At 36.0% G+C, this 18,658-nt stretch overlaps 1 protein-coding gene across 1 annotated transcript in view; it reads right to left on the bottom strand.

The window, feature by feature from the left end:
• Positions 1–1,307: 1,307 nt before the first annotated feature.
• The window catches only part of LOC145687002 (uncharacterized), a 32,806-nt gene continuing 15,455 nt past the window's right edge, over positions 1,308–18,658 (bottom strand). Inside the window, exons 4-6 of the mRNA XM_081760554.1 lie at positions 15,416–15,608; positions 11,585–11,700; positions 1,308–4,144 (exon numbers count right to left, since the gene is read on the bottom strand). Coding sequence (XP_081616680.1) covers positions 2,882–4,144; positions 11,585–11,700; positions 15,416–15,608 — 1,572 coding nt within the window. The 3' untranslated portion in view covers positions 1,308–2,881. The remainder of the gene's footprint in view (positions 4,145–11,584; positions 11,701–15,415; positions 15,609–18,658) is intronic.

Below are 18,658 nucleotides of genomic sequence, written 5' to 3' on the forward strand. Positions count from 1 at the left end.
CAACTCAAGTAATGTCACGATTGTGTTTCTCCACCTGTGGTAATTTTTAAGTAAATATGTTTATAATTTTTCTGGAAGTAAATGTATTTGCATTCTTCTCTATTCATTATCAAGCATACCACGTACCCTAACCTAAATTTGAAGAAAGAAACATATTTATGTAAAGATAGCCTGTACTTGCTTATCATGGTGAGATTTTGAGTTCGAATTCCAGTAAAAGTCCATAAGATATGTCAATCGAACAAATAGGCAAGTTGAGATTTATCTGAATTACAACATATCAAACTTCAACATAGAAATCCAGAACTACGAGCAACAGAATAATATGCGGACTTCTCACACAGTCCAAATACTTGTCTTTCACAAACTTGTGTCCTTAAACGTGGTTACTGCACCACGAACATAAAGAAAGTAAACTTCCTCCTAGTTGGAAGAAAGGATCAGGGCTTGGCACTCAATACTAGTTTGAACAAAACGCATATAAACAGCCATTAAATATTTTGTGGGTAGATTACCGTTAAAATTGTCTTTTCCGTGGCGGCATTTAAAATGCGGAACACTTGATTTTATATTTTGTCTCAAAACATATCGACACGAAGGAAAACTTACAACCGGCTTTTACAAATATTACATTCTCATTACAATGTTGTCATTGTTTCTTTTTCTCCGCATAGCAATTATGATTTTTCATTATGTTAACTAGTCGCGTTTAATTTACGTTCTTCCAAAGGAAAAATAATAAAAAAAATCTTTTGTTTGCTCAAAACAATTTCAAATTTGTTGTATTTACACTATTTACAAGAAAAAAAGAGAACTTATTTTTTGAAGCACCTATACTGGTATTTGCAATTAATGTGTCCTGGAAATTATCAACAACTAAGATTATCTATCGTAAACCTATCGGTCTGAGGTAATTAATAAAACCAAAATTATAACTAAAAGGAGCAAGTTTAATCAGCTATAACTTAATATCCATGATCATTAATAACTACAAAAGAAAACCTACAACAGTATTTTTTTTTTTTTAAAAAAAGTCTTTAAAAGCAATATCTGCAGCTAATCAAAGCTACTGTCATTCTTAGTTCTTAAATTCACTACCTATATCAAACAAAAACTATACGTAAAAAAATACATATATGTATATAAAATATTCAAGGCAACATTCTACCACATGTCAACTTGCACATCCTGCAATACTGACAGTTATTATCCGTACTCTTAGAACAAAATGTTTTAAGAGTGACTGAGTACTTACCCGCTATGCACACACAAAATTACCAGACACCAACAATGTTTTATTAAAAAAAAAAAAAAAAAAAAAAAAAAAAAAATTCACATCTCATGGACACGTACTATTTCAATCTTAATTTCGCATTCATTATTGTTTACTTTAACATGCATGTACACTTATAAGATTGAAGATTATTTACGTATCATCATACAGTTATTTGTTCTGTCAAAAACTGCGAGTACACTGTTTACAAATGCTCTTATCTTCTATTTCTATTAAGCCTTTGTTGCAAACTCAACTACCAGAACATCTTGCGTAACCAATGTATGCTTTTCAAAATAAAAAATGAAAACATCAAGTTAAAAATATTATATGCTCGATCATAAAGTTTGTATCAAATTGGATCATTAAATTAAATAGATTAGGAAGGTATCAACAACAAATGCTCACAGTCATACGATAAACATATAAGTGGTTTGGCAACGTATTTGCATAAAATGAAATGTTCCATACTTTTTTTTATTCTATTATAATTTCTACTGAAACCATCATCCTTCTTTATGCAAACTTAGCAGCTTACTATCGAAGACAAATAGTATCACTACAAGGACAGAAAAAAAAAAAACTATTTTCTTACTCTCTTTTAGCTCGAATTACACTGCACATTTAAGATTCTGCAAGAATGTTTGGAATTGTGAACTCAGAATTCACAGTTGCAGTGCACATTATGAACAATACAAGTAATAGTAAGCACTATGCACACTACGCACATTGTGGATAGTGCAATACAATGTGCACTATCACCACGTATCATAGTTTTTTTTTTAAAAAGATCTATACTACACAGCTGACTCAAAACTTTCACATCTATACTAAACAGCTGGTTGAAAACTTAAGTTTATAAGTGGTTTGTTTATCCATTTAAATGGAAAATTATAGAACTCGGAACTTCCAACATATGTATAAGCAGAAATTGCACCCAATGAATATGATTGAGTGGTTTGTAGCTACAGAAGGTAATAGTACACGTTCTCGTTCTTATAATAAAAAAATAAATAAAACAAAAGGACTTATTTTATCACAAAAAAGAGGACATGTTTTATCACAGAATTTTATATGATTTTAATTTTAAGCACAATCCCATATCTTTTACAAGTACGTTATCCTTCTGTAGCTAAAATGCATACAGTATATTTATACCTCGAGCAACTTGGCACTAGCTGTCAATAGATGACAAGCCACTGTATATCTACTATTATCTGCTGAATATGCGCAATACTGTTTATAATTTAAGCCTTCAAATTCTTTATTACTTGATCCACTATGATATCAAAACTACATATTACAAGCACAAAAGCTATAAGTAATGCTGTGTAATGAAACATACAGAGTAGCCTTGTACACATTGCTACCTCAAAATCTTCAAATATTATACAGCAAATGATAGTAACACAGAGGGGGAAAAAGCGATATTTATAATCGAACAATTACACAAGTATACAAACATTTCGTTCGATTATTGTGTTATCAACATTATTTAGCTGCTCAGTTTAGTAGCTGCTACACTATGAAGGCTACATGAACTACAGCATATTCTAGGTACCATAACGCACAACCATCTTTAACATTTGAAGAGAAGACCTTTCCGTTTTATTGGGGCGGCGGCTGGTAGCCAGGAAATCTGCTTTGATCAAACCCACCATATTGGCTTTGAGCAGGTGGTGGTCCTTGTGGTCCTGGAGGAGGCATCTGCCCTGGTTGATGGGATGGGGGAGGACCTGGATTACGATACTGTGGATATCCTGGTTGAGCAGATGGTGGTGGATACGACTGAGGATACTGCTGATGAGGAGGCTGAGGGTGGGATGGATAACTATGTTGAGAACCTGGAGGGCCATATCCTTGGCCTGGAGCTCCAGCAGGTGAGCCGTAGGTTTGAGTGGTTGCAGGATGAGTTTGTGGAGGGCCATAGCTTGGCTGTGAAGTTGATGATGGAGGAGGGCCCGACTGAGTGGAGCCGAAATTCGTTTGTGAAGTTGTGGTTGTTTGTTGAGCAGACGAGTAACTTGACTGTGTGGATGGAGTGTAAGTTTGTTGGCTTCCTCCTGGGGGATAGGTTTGAGTAGAGGCTGAAGGAGCTGTTATAGGCCCTGTTGTCTGAGAATATGTTGTCTGGGGGTTCGAAGGTGTAGTGAATGGTGTTGGACCACTTGGAGAAGTGGCAGTTCCGTAACTCGGACTTGGCTGGCTGTAGTTGGTTTGAGACTGAGGCTGGCTTGTAGCAGTGCCATAAGTGGTTTGTGTCTGAGATGTTGGAGGAATGTAATTGCTGCTTTGAGTTGTTGTAGGATAGCTCTGCTGTGACGGGTAATTACTTTGCTGAGAAACCGGTGTGTAATTACTTTGGCTACTTGGAGCAGTTGTCTGCGAAGGTGGGTAATTAGACTGCGTGCTAGAATTACCGTAACTACTCTGAGTAGTAGGAGGACCATAGTTTGCTTGAGACGTAGCTGTGGGAGGATAGGTTGTCTGGGTAGATGACTGTGGTGGCCCGTAATTTGACTGAGACACCGGAGGACCATAATTGGATTGAGAAGGTGGAGGAGCGTAAGGACCAGCCTGAGTGGTTGTTGGCGGTGGTCCATAGTTTGGCTGCGACGATTGACTTCCGTATACTTGAGCTTGAGTCGATGGAGGTCCTCCGTAACCTGAAGGTTGTGAGGATGGGGGTGGAGGATATCCAGATGATTGAGAAGGTTGTTGCTGCTGTGGTTGTGGTGGTGGTGGTTGTTGTTGCTGTTGGGAAGAGGGAGGCTGTTGCTGCTGCTGCGGCGGCTGTTGCTGTGGTGGTTGTGTTTGTGGCGGCTGCTGCTGCTGCTGTTGTTGCTGAGTTGGCGGAGGAGGACAGTAATTCTAAAACGAAGTGAAAACTATTATTTCATAGTTCACTAAATAGCATTCAAAACACATTTAAAAAAATCTAACAGCTAAAAGTTACAGAAAACTTACGACAAAATGTTTACTTCAAGACAGTAATTGATACATTTCAGATTTTATTATTAACGAAACACATGAAACATTTACTTCGTTGATTGTGTCTGTACGAGTTTTGCACTTCTTACATCACTAATTAAACAACGTACTTTAATTTCTGACACAGAAGTATAAAGTTAAAAATATAAGTTTACATAAAGGAAAGGAGAAACAGCGCCTAAGAGAGACTCTCAAATATTTGTCTACAAGACTCACATTATTAGTACAGTGCAGCCCACTTATAACGAACTCGGAAATAGTGAATTATTGGATATTACGAAAATAAATGAAATCCTTGTCACTGCCTATTTAAAACATGGAAGACATGACCATATATCACAAACAATATTTTCAATGAAGACCGCTTATAGCGAAGTTTTCAGAACGGGATCATATTTTCTTTTCTTCTACTCGTGGATAACTCAGGTACCGCAAAACTGGTTTTTATAGCTGTTGTCGCTGTGCAAGCCACGCATGAATTTCAGGAAGCAGTGACACTGGGAATTACGTTTGCTGAGTACGTTGCTGCAGATGATACGCTTGTAATGAGGATCTCGATGTTGACAATTCAATTGTGGAAACGTGAGAGAGGCTACGAAGGAAGATGAAGCAGATTCCGATGATGAGGCAGAAGTAAAAAATGTGAAACAGCCCATGAGTTTCAAAAAAGCGATCCAATGTTTGGAAAACTTGCAACGCTATCTTTTCGAACACAGCCAACACGATGCCGGACAATGCATTTCGGGCATTTGAGGAAGTGGAAACGGCGGTGCTACGAACAGCGGCAGCAGACACGGTCCAGAAGAAAATTGCAGACTTCTTCAAGCGTGCTTGAACAGGTAGGAAAAAATACTATATGTACAATAGGCTAGATAACAACCTAATTAATGAAATTATTTTCAGATATAATGTTATACTGCTGTATAATCTTTTTTAAACGTACCTGCTTGTTACCTAATTCGGAAAAATATATGAGTTTGTTTATAACGAAGTTCGGATGCGTTGGTCCCTTGAAATTCGTTGTAAGTAGGCTGCAACGAACTGTAAATTTTTCAGTACTTTCACAAACAAATTGATATTATTTTTCTACAATATCAATAGTGTTTCAATAGTGTTCAACTACTATATCAAAAGTGCACAATGTGTTTATTCGTTTTTCATGTGAGTAACTTAACCTGGTGAGCAAGGACATAGATTAAGTAGCTGAAACTGTACAGAAATTTTTTCACAACACAACCAATGAACCAATGTTTCACTAATCTCTGTAATAATACTAGAAAACCCCTCAGATAATTGCAATATTATCCCTTCCTTATGTTAAACTAAACTATACATTATTATTAAAATAAACCTGTAATAAAAGTTTAAATATTAAATTGAACACTCAACGGCAAATTACCAACATTCAAACAAGTAATGAGCCTGGCAACAGTGCACGAAGCGACAACGCTGCTGCTTCCATATTTACACGGAAGTTAAATGAACTCTTGCTGTTGAGTGTGTCTGAAGTGGAACTGTGTTTGTAAGGTGCATTACAAAGAAGGACACGAAAGTTTGAGCAACGTTGTGGCATCGAATTTTGTGTACAACTTTGCGAATCCACTACTGTGATTTATGAGAAGTTACAAAGAACTTATGGAATACATTTCCTATCCAGGGCGCACAAGCTTATTTTAGAAGACCGAGAACAAGTGAAATACAAACTTTGTGTGGAAAGACCTTCAGCCTCAGAAACGGATGACAATGTGAAACGAGTAAAAATGTTTTGTGAGGTCAGATCGTCGACTGACGGTAAGAATAATCAGTAGTGACAAATTAGAACGTGTTTAGTGTCCATCAAATTGTAATATAGAATTTGGACATGAGAAAAGTGTGCATCAAGGAAGTTCCAAAGAACCAAGTCACAGGGCAATCTTCATCAATGAATTTTTAGCAGAAAACACGCATTGCTGTGGTTCCTCAGCTCCCTATTCGTCGGATCAGCCATGAGACTTTTTTTTTTTATTATTATCATTATTATTTATTCCTCTTGGTCAAAAACCACTTGCATGGGCGCCATTTTGGCACTTTGATAATAACAGACTGCTACGAAAATTGTAAACAATGCCTCCATCGCTGTGTAGCTGCCCAACGGGACTACTTTGCAGGAGATAACCTTGATATGTAAGAGTAATAAAATTCCTCGTTAAAACAAAATCGGTCTCATTACTTAATACACCTCGCATATCATTATTGCTATTCATCAGAGTCAATCATCTGTATATTGGTCAAGGACAAACCTCCTCCAATACGATTGTAGCTCTTCTGGTCTTCAACATTTCTTCACAGAATTACATCAGTGGTCACATGATAGAGGATGTAAGAACTAGTTCTCCGAAGTGTAGTTCAAATTCTATATTTCAGGGTTTTTTGAAATATAAATGTTTTCGAAATGAATTGTGTGGTTTTAGATATTACAGAAAGTTCACAGAACGAGTAAGTAAAATACCAGCAAAAAAGAAACAAAATGCAATATTAAAACTGAATCACCGAGAACTGACATCCTGTTGCAAATTTGCTTATAATGAACAAAAAAGTTAAGAGAAATATGAAAGGTCTTCCTGTCACCCTTCTCCTCGGGAGATACAAATTCCACCAACTTACACACACTTTGACTATATTTACCTTGTATTATGTGGTCATCTGGTCATTATTATTATTATTATTATTATTTATCTAATCACTGACATTTTCCAGTACATGATTCAATCAATTTGACTAAGCAGAGATGGGAAACAGGAGATCTAGTAGACTTACGTTTCAATAATAGAGACTACTGATACACACTTTCTTTAAAAAACTTTTACCTGAAAAAGAGACTTGCTTCATCCCTGAAATTCCCTGCTTAGAGTCGACATTCAATTTCTTCGTGGATATGGCTTTGATCTGTTAATGCTAGTTCTAGCTATCTGAAAGTGTTCAATTTGTCGAAAGTATTATTTAATATTTTTAACATATCCGTAATTTGTTGTATTACGGTGCGGTGAATGACTATGCGTTTAGTTTCCTCTATATTCATTTCTAAACCCATGTCCTTGCAGGTGTTTAATTCATTTCTTTCTATTGTCTTCATATTATCGCCAATTAGACTGATATCTTCAGTATACACTATAACCTGCTGACTGTCATTCATCTCTTGGCTCTGGCTGCTACCTTTAATTTTCCTTATAACGTATTCCAGAACAAACTTTAATAATAATGGTGATAACCCATCTCCTTGTTCCAGACCGTTCTCGACGTGAAGTCTCGTGGATAAGTAGTTCCCTACTCGGACTTCATCTTGGGTTTCATTTAAACAGATTTTTATAAATCTAACTAGATTTTTTGCTATACCGAGTTCGGTAAGAATGTTGTACAATGTTTCTCTCTTACCCGAGTAGTAGGACTTTCTCAAGTCAATAAATAATCGACGTACCTAGGTGTCTTATTCCCATTTCTTTTCGAATTTATTGACGAATGGTAAATATTTTGTCGATAGTCGAACGATTTCAATTAAATCTGTATTAAAATTACAATAGCTTTATCTGCATATGAGGTCAATTTTGCTAACAAAATGTTTGAGAAGATTTTATAGGATGTTGACAAAAGAGAGATATCTCGCTAATTATTACAATCAGTTTTGTCGCCTTTCTTGTGAATTGTGATAATAATTATAATTTTTTCCACTTTTGTGGCAATTCTTCATTGTTCCAGGTGAGGAGAATGAGTTTGTGTATCTTTTTCCACAATTTTTCCTCTCCAGCTAAAAATAACTTAGCCGAAATTTCACATTCCAAGACTTGTGTTTAATTAATTTCTTTATACTAATTTCTATTTTTGTTCGGTCGTGCTCTGGAATATACGGTTCCGTTGTATATATTTCAATTTTTCCACGAATATTATTTTCTGGCTGCGTGTTCCAACCCCCCCCCTTCCAAAAAAAAAAAAAAAAATCTGTTGGTATCCGTGAGAACAGTAACATCCGCTTTCTTTAATATATGAATGCGAGATTGACAACCTTTTTTAAATTCGTTATGCCTTCATACATGTCCCGAATACTTTTATTTTTACTGTTATTTTCAAGTTGAACTACTTTAGCTTTGAAAAATTTACTTTTCTTTACTCATAAATTTTGGAAGTTTCCCACCTGATGTCAATGAAATTTTATGCAGTTCTATCATTTGTAGTTCGTAATCAACGCAGTTTTGCGTTTATTCTCCTCTGCTAGTTTAGTGCATTCAGAATTCAACCATGGTGTATTCTTATGTATTTCCGCGTGTTTTTTTCCCCCTGAAATTTTAATGTTATTTCTAAGTTTAGCTCAAGTATCCTCAACACTAGACATTCCGAATTTCCAAAACCGAGAATCTATCCGAAACTTCAATCTGGTATTCCCCTTTCGTCTGGCATATGCTCTAACTTAATTTAAAGAAAGATGCTGATTATTTCCTTTTTTCAACGCTAATATATTTCTTATAATCGCTGCTATCATGCACTGGTCAGTATCACAGTCATCTCCTCTAAGCGAGTTGGTATCAATTTCGCTATATTGTCTTTTTCTATCTGTAAAAATGTGATCAATTTGATTATTTTATGTAAGTTTCCACCTGGTGAAGTCAAAGTATATTAATGAATGTCGTAATGTGGGAATTTTGTACTCTTTACGGTAAGGATTTTGAATATTGCAAAGTTCGCGAGTTTAACGGCCTTGTTTCTTTCCTTATGTAGGCCTAGTTCAATCGGCTTAAAAATATCCTCTCGTTCTACACTCGCACTGAAATCCCCCAATATAATTTTTATACGGTATCGCGGGAGTTGGTCGAATACATGTTCCACTTTATTGGAAAAGCTGTCCTTTATATTGTCATCCTAGTAGAAAAAAAGGTGAGATCTTTTGTTTTTTTATTTAACGTAAGATGATTATGCACCGGAGATGCTGGAGATGGTAAAGATGATAATGTATGAAATGGTGGAATGAATGAAGTGGAAGGAAACGGGAAAACCCTAGAAAACACCGTCATATGGTATCTGTCCAACACAAAGCCCACTTGGTGCTATCTGAGGCCGAACGAGGGACGCCACGCACCAGAGGTGAGCCCTCTACCACAGAGCCCTCACAGCCTCAACATAGAAGAGAGGGAAAAAATAAAAACGACTTTGAAGAGACTAAGTGGGCGCCACGTGCTCAGATAGATGCTTCAAAGATAGCATGTGATTTTCGATCTGATCAAAATCTAGAGGAAGTCAGCAGATAAAAATTATGTTTATTTCTAGTCGAAATTTTGTAAACCAAATAGGCTTAAAAATTGTAGAACTTGTACTGAGAATTTAACGCTACCGCTGAACACATTTTCTTGATCATGAAACAATGGGCGCAACAGACATCACGTTACTTTATGATTGAGATTGGTCGTGAAAACAAATCCTCAGATAACGTTATGTAATTTTAGAATTTGTATGAAATAAAAATAAACTACTGCAGGAAGCAAAAAGTGGAAGGACTGAACTTACACGAGAATAATGAGAAAACAATGTATGTTTGTAAGAGAGCATTTTGCTATTGTATGCATGTAGGTATCAAGTACTTAGTCTTCAGCTATTTTCTGTATTCGTCACTACCAAGTATTATCCGATTTTTTCATTCTGGCAATGATGGCAACCCTATATCTAATAATTATTGCAATTTTATTTTTTTACTTACATTCGTAGCAAAGTATGTTGTCTTAATGTTTAGACCTACACAAAAAGTATAATCTTCGATTGTGAAAGTTCGGTTTTATTCTGTGTTGTCGTACAAATATTTTATAGACTGACCTTTAGAGATGAAAAAGATGGTGACGTGAAATTGAAAACGAGCCTTGCTCCACGATAGCCCACATCAACTATCCGACATTGAGTCGAGAGAACAGACAAACCGTAAACTTCTCTGTCTATTGGTCTATCTTAAGACACTGCGATTCACACATAGTAACCTGGAAGCAATCGAAATATCCTGCTGAAAATATTCACAGAAAAAATACAATTCTAACACATCGACTTAATGGTTTTCAAAACATGCACCTTCTGCATCAACACAGCGTTGCCAGCGATTCTGTCAATCACTGAAGGCTCCCTAGAACGCAGAAACTGAAATGCTCTTCAGTTTCCTCATTACGGCCTCTCGAATGGCCTAGTTCGAGCCGTTGTGCCGTCCTTTCATGACTCTTTTCAATCGGGAGAACAGGAAGAAGTCTGCAGGAGCGACATCTGGGCTGCAGGGTGGCTGGCGAAGCTGTGTGATGCCATGTTTGGTCAGGAAGTCCATCACAGCAAAGGCAGTGTGACTCGGAGCATCACCGTGACGAAGCTTCCATGATCCAGCGATCCCTGGACGGAGGCGGGCGACTCATTTTCTGAGTCTTTCAAGTACTTTAACGTAGAATGCAGCATTCACAGTCTGACCAAGCGGTACAAATTCTCGACTTGCTTATGCGGGCTTTTTTTTCGGGCGAAGTGAGGTAGAGGTGTGCTATTCAGAGCTTTGGCGCTTTGTCGCGAGGTCGTAATCAAAAAGCCACGACTCGTCTCCGGTGGTAACTTTATCGAGAAAATTTTGTTCACCACAACACAATCACAAAGTTCATGACAAATCACAAGTTGCTTTGTTCATCGGGTAACACCTTCGGCACCAATTTCACACAAACTTTTCTCACTCCGAAGTTTTCGGTCACAATTTTGTGCACAATAGTTTTTGGCAAGTTCAATTGTTCTAATATCATCTGTACACTCAATCTGCAGTCAGAGTTCAAAAGATTCCGCACTTTCACTAAGTTTTCGTCACTTTTTGCGTTTTCAAGGGCGTCCTGACCGTTGCTCATCTTCAACTTGCTCTCTCTCCTCCCGAAACAATTTGTACCACTCAAAACACTTGATCCTATAGAGTCACTTCTATAAGTAGTCTTAAATCATGTCATGGGTCTCATTCGCAGTTTTACCCAGTTTGACGCAAAACTTTATCGCGCATCTCTGCTCTAACAAACGATTCGCTGTGGAGATGACAAGACACCTTGAACAGGATTCACCTTAAACTAGAACTACACTCCGAGAAGGCTTGGAGACGACTGGCGTGCTGGGCGCTAAGACCATCACCACCCAACCAGCGTAGTAACATCCTCCTCCTCCACCGGGAAAAAATCAGTTCTACTACTTCCCGGATAAATCATATATATATATATATAAACTGTGCTTTTCTCTTTTTAATACTTCCATGTAACTACTACAGAGTATCGTAAGAAAAATACATCGCGTAATTCACAAACATACCTGATTTGATGGTTGAGATTGACTACTGTACTGCGAACCGTATTGCTGGGGTGGACCCTGTTGTGGGTAGCCTTGTTGAGGTCTATATTGCTGTGGTCCAGGGCCAGTACCAGGTCCTAGAATAGACGAAGTGTTAATACTGAAGAAAATACAGTATTCCTTGTGCATTACTTATACATATTTGTTTTTCTACCTATTTATACTGAAATTCGTGTTGGTGAACCATAAAATCAATGATATTTGCGAGACAGCGTGCTTATTCTGGTATTCGTTATTATCATCATCCTGAGGAGTGTGTAATAGTTTAGAAATTACAGAAATGGTCCACCCATTAGTATTACCTGACCAAGATAGCAGTGCGGTTTTGGAGGGATGGCGCTGCTGTTGTGTTTACATCAGTTCCTGGGCAAGCGCGGTGGGAGAAGGGAGCGGAGAGTTTCATCCTGCAGTGTATCCAACGGTTTTTAAAAGTCGCAGTTTAGATGTTATACATAGCCTAATCTGTTTACGCTTAATAAGAAAGCCATAAGTTTATATAATTGTAGTGAACCATTCCTGCAGCAATGCAGATGTATTGTGAATAGTGATATATGAATGGAAATTACCAATTTAAGAACATAGCACAATTGACAATTCAATGAGCTTCTACCATATATTAAGCAGATTATATAAAAAATTGATTACGTTTTATTCGATTTCATTACAAAACAGGAGCAACTGTAAAACGCAGGAATGACAATATCAATGACTAAAAGGTTAATTTAAAGTTGATAACTTAGAGATTTGCGAAATACTTTGTAAGTATAAATCAAGTTAACGTTAAGGCTCACGATTCTTGTGTTTGTTTTAAGTGTATGTTTATCGGTTGACAAATAAATTATTTTCTCGAGTTCTGGCCAGGGAAGAATTCCGATATGTTTCTACTCGAGAACTCTGAAAGTCCTTTCTGTTGGTCCATTGGCTAGTGTATGTGCTTTTACTGTAATTGGTTCTGGGTTTGATTCCCAGTGAGAGACCAAAATTTAATTTTACAATTCTTCACTTTCATTAATCACCTGTATCCTCTAGCATAAACAACATAATCATGGGACATTAAAATAAAGACATTTCATTTTTTTAAAGAGAAGTGAATCTTTTTTTTTGGGGGGGGAGGGGGGAGGTGAAGAAATTTTTCCGTCATTTTTTAAAGATTTATGCGATTGGATAGCTTGCTTTTCGGGATTGATTTGTGAAATTTGATTCAATGCATCCTTCTTTAAGGATCATGATAGAAATCTAGCCCTTTGGTAGAGTTCGAATAAAAATATTGATAAAACATCAGCATATGGGTAGTGTAAGCGTAAGTATAATTCAGCACATAAGTTCACAACTTTTATTTATGACGAAAGAAATTTTCCGTGGACTCCCTCTGAATTTCTCTCAGGTTCTAGCTATCATGTGACAAAAAAATATATCTACTAACTGCTTTCACACACAACATAATTTTGAAACTTGGGAGCCTAGTGGTACCTTTGTGTCTGTAGTATATAATAATGCTGATACATTATTCTCTTGAACATCTTAATGTTATTTGTCGTTTGACTTCAGAAGACTGAATTTAGTCTGTAAGTACAAGTTGCCTATAGTTAAAACATATCAGATGTACCATCTTGTTTGATGTAAGAAGCGGCCGCGTGATTTTCGACTAATTATTTCATCACTGATATCTATGAGCAATCAGATAACAACAGTGGAAGACAAACTTCGTTCTTTTCAAACTTGGTACTTTGAAAAACTTATGAAAGTGGTTTCGTTATCCAAATAAATATTCACTCTAATCAGTTTCAGAAGTAGCATTTATCTTATAATGACGTAATGGCTGTAAGAGTTACTCTGAAAATGTATTTTGCATGTTTTCTTTTTTATCGTAATTCAGGATTTTTTCTGAATTTCACTGGAGTTATGAGGAACCTTAAATTATTAGGTACCCCACTTTAATCGCTCTCCCTTCACCCCCAATGCGACATTGGGTATATTTGCAGCTTAGTGCAGCTTAAAGGAACCATGATCATTCATATTTGATTCCTAATTCGCTTGCTCATAGCGTTGCCTTCGAGACGAGATGAGAATTCAGGTTTTCTCGTCTCATGTCGTAAATGTTTGTAAAAGTCCTGTCTCGAATCAAAATTTTCTCGTCTCGTTTTGTAAATTTATGTACAAAATGTGTCCTGATTTTCGTCTTAGTTTCATGTACAATTTATCAGAATTCTTCCAGGTTACGACGAATCCACGAAAGATTGATATAACGACATTTAAATCATATTTATTATTGAAGTAAATTGTGTAATGACTTGCGTATCTTTAAACGTTGATAAATGCTCTTTCTTGTGTTCATACTATTACTTATCAAATTGTATATCACATATATACAATTAGTCATATAATACTAAATAGTGTTTGAAATTAAGATGTAACATTTGGGTGAACAAGTCATGCCTACAAGACTCGACAATTTTCTCGCCTCTTCTCGATTCACGTCTCACTTCATATTTATGAAAGAAGGAGCGTACACATGGATAAGCATGCACTATATTTTTGAAAACGGGAGATAGTATGTCTACCGAAAGTTCTAGTGTTTCTTGTGAGTACTCTACAATTTGTTTCCTCCGATGATTTTTTGCCCCGAGCTTCCCTTGAATCTGTCCCTACGCATATTTTATAGACTTAAAAATATTAGAGACAGTCACCAGAAATTAATGAGTACACATCCTACATATCCTCTCGTCAAAAACTTCGGAACGAGTCGAATCGACCAATTTTAATTCGTTTTCTTTGACTATTGAAAATTTTAGTATAAGAAATCATTTTCTTTCCCACAGAGAGTATCTGATCCTTTGTACAATACCGAGGTTAGTTTATTCGCAAGTTAATATGGAGGATGTATTATTATTATTATTATTATTGGTTGTTACTTAAGAGGCCTCATCCCGGCGAAATTAAAATAGCGCAAATTTTACAGTAATTATGTGATATCTTCAAATAGATAAAAGATAATTGAAATGTGGAACAAGAGCGCCATAGACAATATTATTTTGCGTGAGGTACCGTTATCACAAGTCACCTAGTGTCTTTCCGTTTTCAGCCTTTTTGAAACGCGAAAATAAATGCCGATTTTCAAAATGGCTGGAAATCGAAAGCAGATAAATGAGACGTGATAACGGTATTTGAAGATATCACATAATTACTGTGAAATTAGTGGTATTTTAATTTCGCCGGGATGAGGCCTCTTCAAAAATGTTCTGCAAATAACTTCAATAACTTTTGAAACTGTTTGTCTTCACTTGAGCATATGCGTGAAAAGGTTTATTACGAATAGGATTACAAGAACTGTGATAGATTAATTACAAATAATCCGGTTAGAAACATTGCTGCTTGCATTTTAATTCCAAAACCGGCCGCCCGCACTCGTTCGCTGGTCAGGTAATAGTTAATGAACGAATAAATAAATAAAACTTCGGGCCTTCTACCAGATATCACAAGACTGAAACACAAGCAAAATATTTGCGTATTGTGTACTTATTTATAGTTACCTCCCTCCCCATCTCATGTTACACATATTATTAAGTGCGTATAACCAATTATGAAAACTAATAATTTTTCCAATATTCAGTTTTACGAACTAAAGTAACCATAGTTTAGCAATAATAGTTTTACCACTGAAAACAGAAAAAAAATAGTTTAAAACAGATACTAATTAACTATTACACTCAAATAACTACAAGTAAGTTACGTTAACGAAACAAATTTTAGTCTGATTATCATGTAACTTTTTCAAATTTCTCCAGAACTTACCCCTCTGTGGAGGCATATTTTGTTGACCCTGCATCACAGGACCTCTATACGGAGTTTGCTGAGGAAAATTACCCATAGGTCCTTGCGTATTAGGCGGCATTTCTCCACCAGAGCCCGATGATTGGTTAGGTGGTCCAGATTGGGAAGGTGGATGCATGGAATGCTGGGGTCCACCTGCAAGTCCCTGTGGTGGCTGCACGGAAGAAAAGTGTCAGCGATATACATACAATAGAATAAGCACACTAAGATAAACTAACTAACTTCAAATGAAAACTGATGTAATACTAAATTAAATATGATTCTACTACATGAAGTTTTATTCACTTACTACTGCATTTTCTATTGTTTTGAATTTCTTCGTTTATATTTATAAATTTCGATCTTCCTCGCAATGCAATTATGATCATTCCATAAGTAATAGTTTATTTTTCCACTGTAAAGACAAGAATGATAACCTGCATAGAACACTACTGTTCGTCACTAAAATAGCTTCCATCAGACTCTACAACCCTCTGCCTCCTGTCAACCAAATGTTGATTCTCCGCTGAAAGAAGTCACCAATTTTTGAGACATAAAACTTCAGCTGGGGAACGGCCTTAGTCCTTATCGGCTGCGACTCACATACACTGAGATTTGGGACACTGACAACATCTCGTGGGCAAGACTCACTACTTTTTAGATTACCTGATATGAAAACAGAACCTCACTTATTTACTCTCTTGTGTCTAGGTCTTGAAACATTGTACAAATGCTCTCGAATTTCAGACCAGATAAGACAGGATTTTGCAAAATTCGATTTTAAGTGGGATAAAAATATTTTCTGTTTTTTAAATCAGATTTCCGAAACTGCTGAATTTAGGAAAGTAAAATTTTGTACAGATATTCTCTTTATACCCTAAACTAGAAGTAAAAGAGTTTTCCGAAAATTCTACCCTCAATGGGAAGCGAACGTTATATGCTTCCTCGCCATCCATCAGATCCCTGAAACTGACGGGACTAGTAATTTGAAGTTATATACTGATGTTCTTCTTACAGCCTACAATATAGGTAAGAAGTAGTTTTGTCAAATTCCAGCTCGAAGTAGCGGGGTAAAGATGTTTTTCGTCATTATAGCGCATTTGTACTAAAGTAACTGGACATACTGGTACATTTTATATATATTTTACGATTTTACGATCTTAAATTAATCTTACTAGTTTCCTTGTTCCTGATGACTCAGTGGTTTTAATTTCAATTTGATTATTTTGGAAAACTTTACGACTTTTTTTTATTTAATGAAACAAGGTCTCTACTTTATCTTATATTCGTAATATTGCTCTCTTTATTAATACGTGTAACATCTAAGTAATTAACGAACTTACGGCTATGGAAACCCCGAGATTCAATGCTGCACTTACAAATGCTCTCCCCTGACTTCTGTCTTCAACCAAATGAATTTAGTTTCTACTTTATATTCCTATTCCTGCATGATCCATCTTAATAATGTTCTCTCATCATGCTTAGATTTTCCTAATGGTCTTATTCCAATTGGGTTTACACTTAAAATTTTGGAAGCGTGATTTTATGATCATTAAATTATGCGTTTAGTGATCATAAAATCTTTCATTTAACAAATTTCCTTTGATTATCTTTGTTCCATAAGATGTTACAGATTAATAAAGTTGTTAGAAGACAAAACATAGGGCTTGATCTATTGAATAAAGGAAGCAGTTCTGGTTTCCAAAATATTCAGAAACTGAAATTCAAACCACTGAGTTAGCAGAAACATTGAGATAAGTAGGTTTAATTTAAATAAGGACTCCTTACATTCTTTAAGTAAATAATAATATCTTGGTGTCAAGTAGCCTCAGGACAATTTCTATAATACCTTCGCTATTCTTCTTGCACACACATTCGGGCCGCGGCGACTCAGTGGTACAGAGTTCATCTCGATTCCAGCTCGCGCCAAAGTGAACTTTGTGGTGGAGAAACACCGTGTGCATGGGTTTTCTCGGGGTTCTCCGGTTTCCTCCCCATTTTGTTCGTTCCACCGTTTCCTTCATTTCTTATCATCACCGTCTTCTTTAGTCTAATCGGCATAATCGTGGGACGTAAAATTTAAAGATTTCTTCTTTTTTTTTTTTTTTTTTTTTTTATACACACACATTCGAACTCGAACACATTTCAGCACCAACAGTCGCCTTATTCTAATTTTAAAAATCTGAAATGTTTTTTCTTACAGTTTTCGTAATAACTGCAATTCAAAAAGGAACAACAAAATCATAATTTGGGCTTCAATGCTAAGCCTCGAAGCTGACAATGCTGATTAAAATTTTTCTGTATTTTTCTCAGGTTCTCCAAGTTCTTACGATGGTATCTTTAAATGTAGGCAATGGCCGACTTCTTTCCAAAGCTCCTTCCCCTATTCAATTTGCAGATGCAGAAAAGCCTGCTCTTTGAGGCGGAGATTCTTTTCCCATTAAAAAAAGCACGGTAGTTTTAGTTTTCTTTTCAGGAGGACGTTTTATGATTTTTTTTATTTCAGCATTTGCTTTGTTTTCCTGTAGCGGATTCTATAATTAAAAAAATGTTTAGAACATTCAGTACTTCTAAATTATTTCTAAACAATATAATTAATATGTTAGAAAATTTGCTTATTACTAGCGCTTTGACGGCCTCGTGTATAACGACATAGCAAACAGCAAATCAAATCACATAGTGATAAGCAATAAATCAAACATAGGATCTACTTAATTTCATAACACATACTTAGTGCTACATCGCTATGGAGCCCGTACTTTGATACTGTCTTGACAAAAGAGTGAAACAAGCGAACGTTCGATGAAATATACAAGGATACAAAATAATATTCGACTATCTAGAATATCATATTACTTACTTACTAGTTCTGCCTTGCTAGAAAATATTTTATTGTTTTACTGCAGAAAGGAAAAAAAATTCATGTGATACTATGCAGGAAGCTAGAATTAAACGAAATTTTCGGCTTATATATGAGGCTGAAAATCAATTAATTTTCTTATCTATCGTATAAGAAATATTTTTCTTACATCGTGTCATGAAGGATGAAAATTCAATGAAATTCAAACAGAAAATATCTGAGTAACTGAATACCAACCTCAAGAGTAAAAATTGGAGACAGACTGCATAGCATAATACAATTAATGTAGTGTATTACTGGGATGGTAAGCCGAGATTCAGGTTCGATTACCAATTCAATTGGATTTTTTCATTCTTTGAATTTCC

The sequence above is a fragment of the Thermobia domestica genome, chromosome 1 (assembly GCF_964235325.1).
Source record: "Thermobia domestica chromosome 1, izTheDome1.hap1.1, whole genome shotgun sequence".
In the NCBI taxonomy this organism is placed as follows: domain Eukaryota; kingdom Metazoa; phylum Arthropoda; class Insecta; order Zygentoma; family Lepismatidae; genus Thermobia; species Thermobia domestica.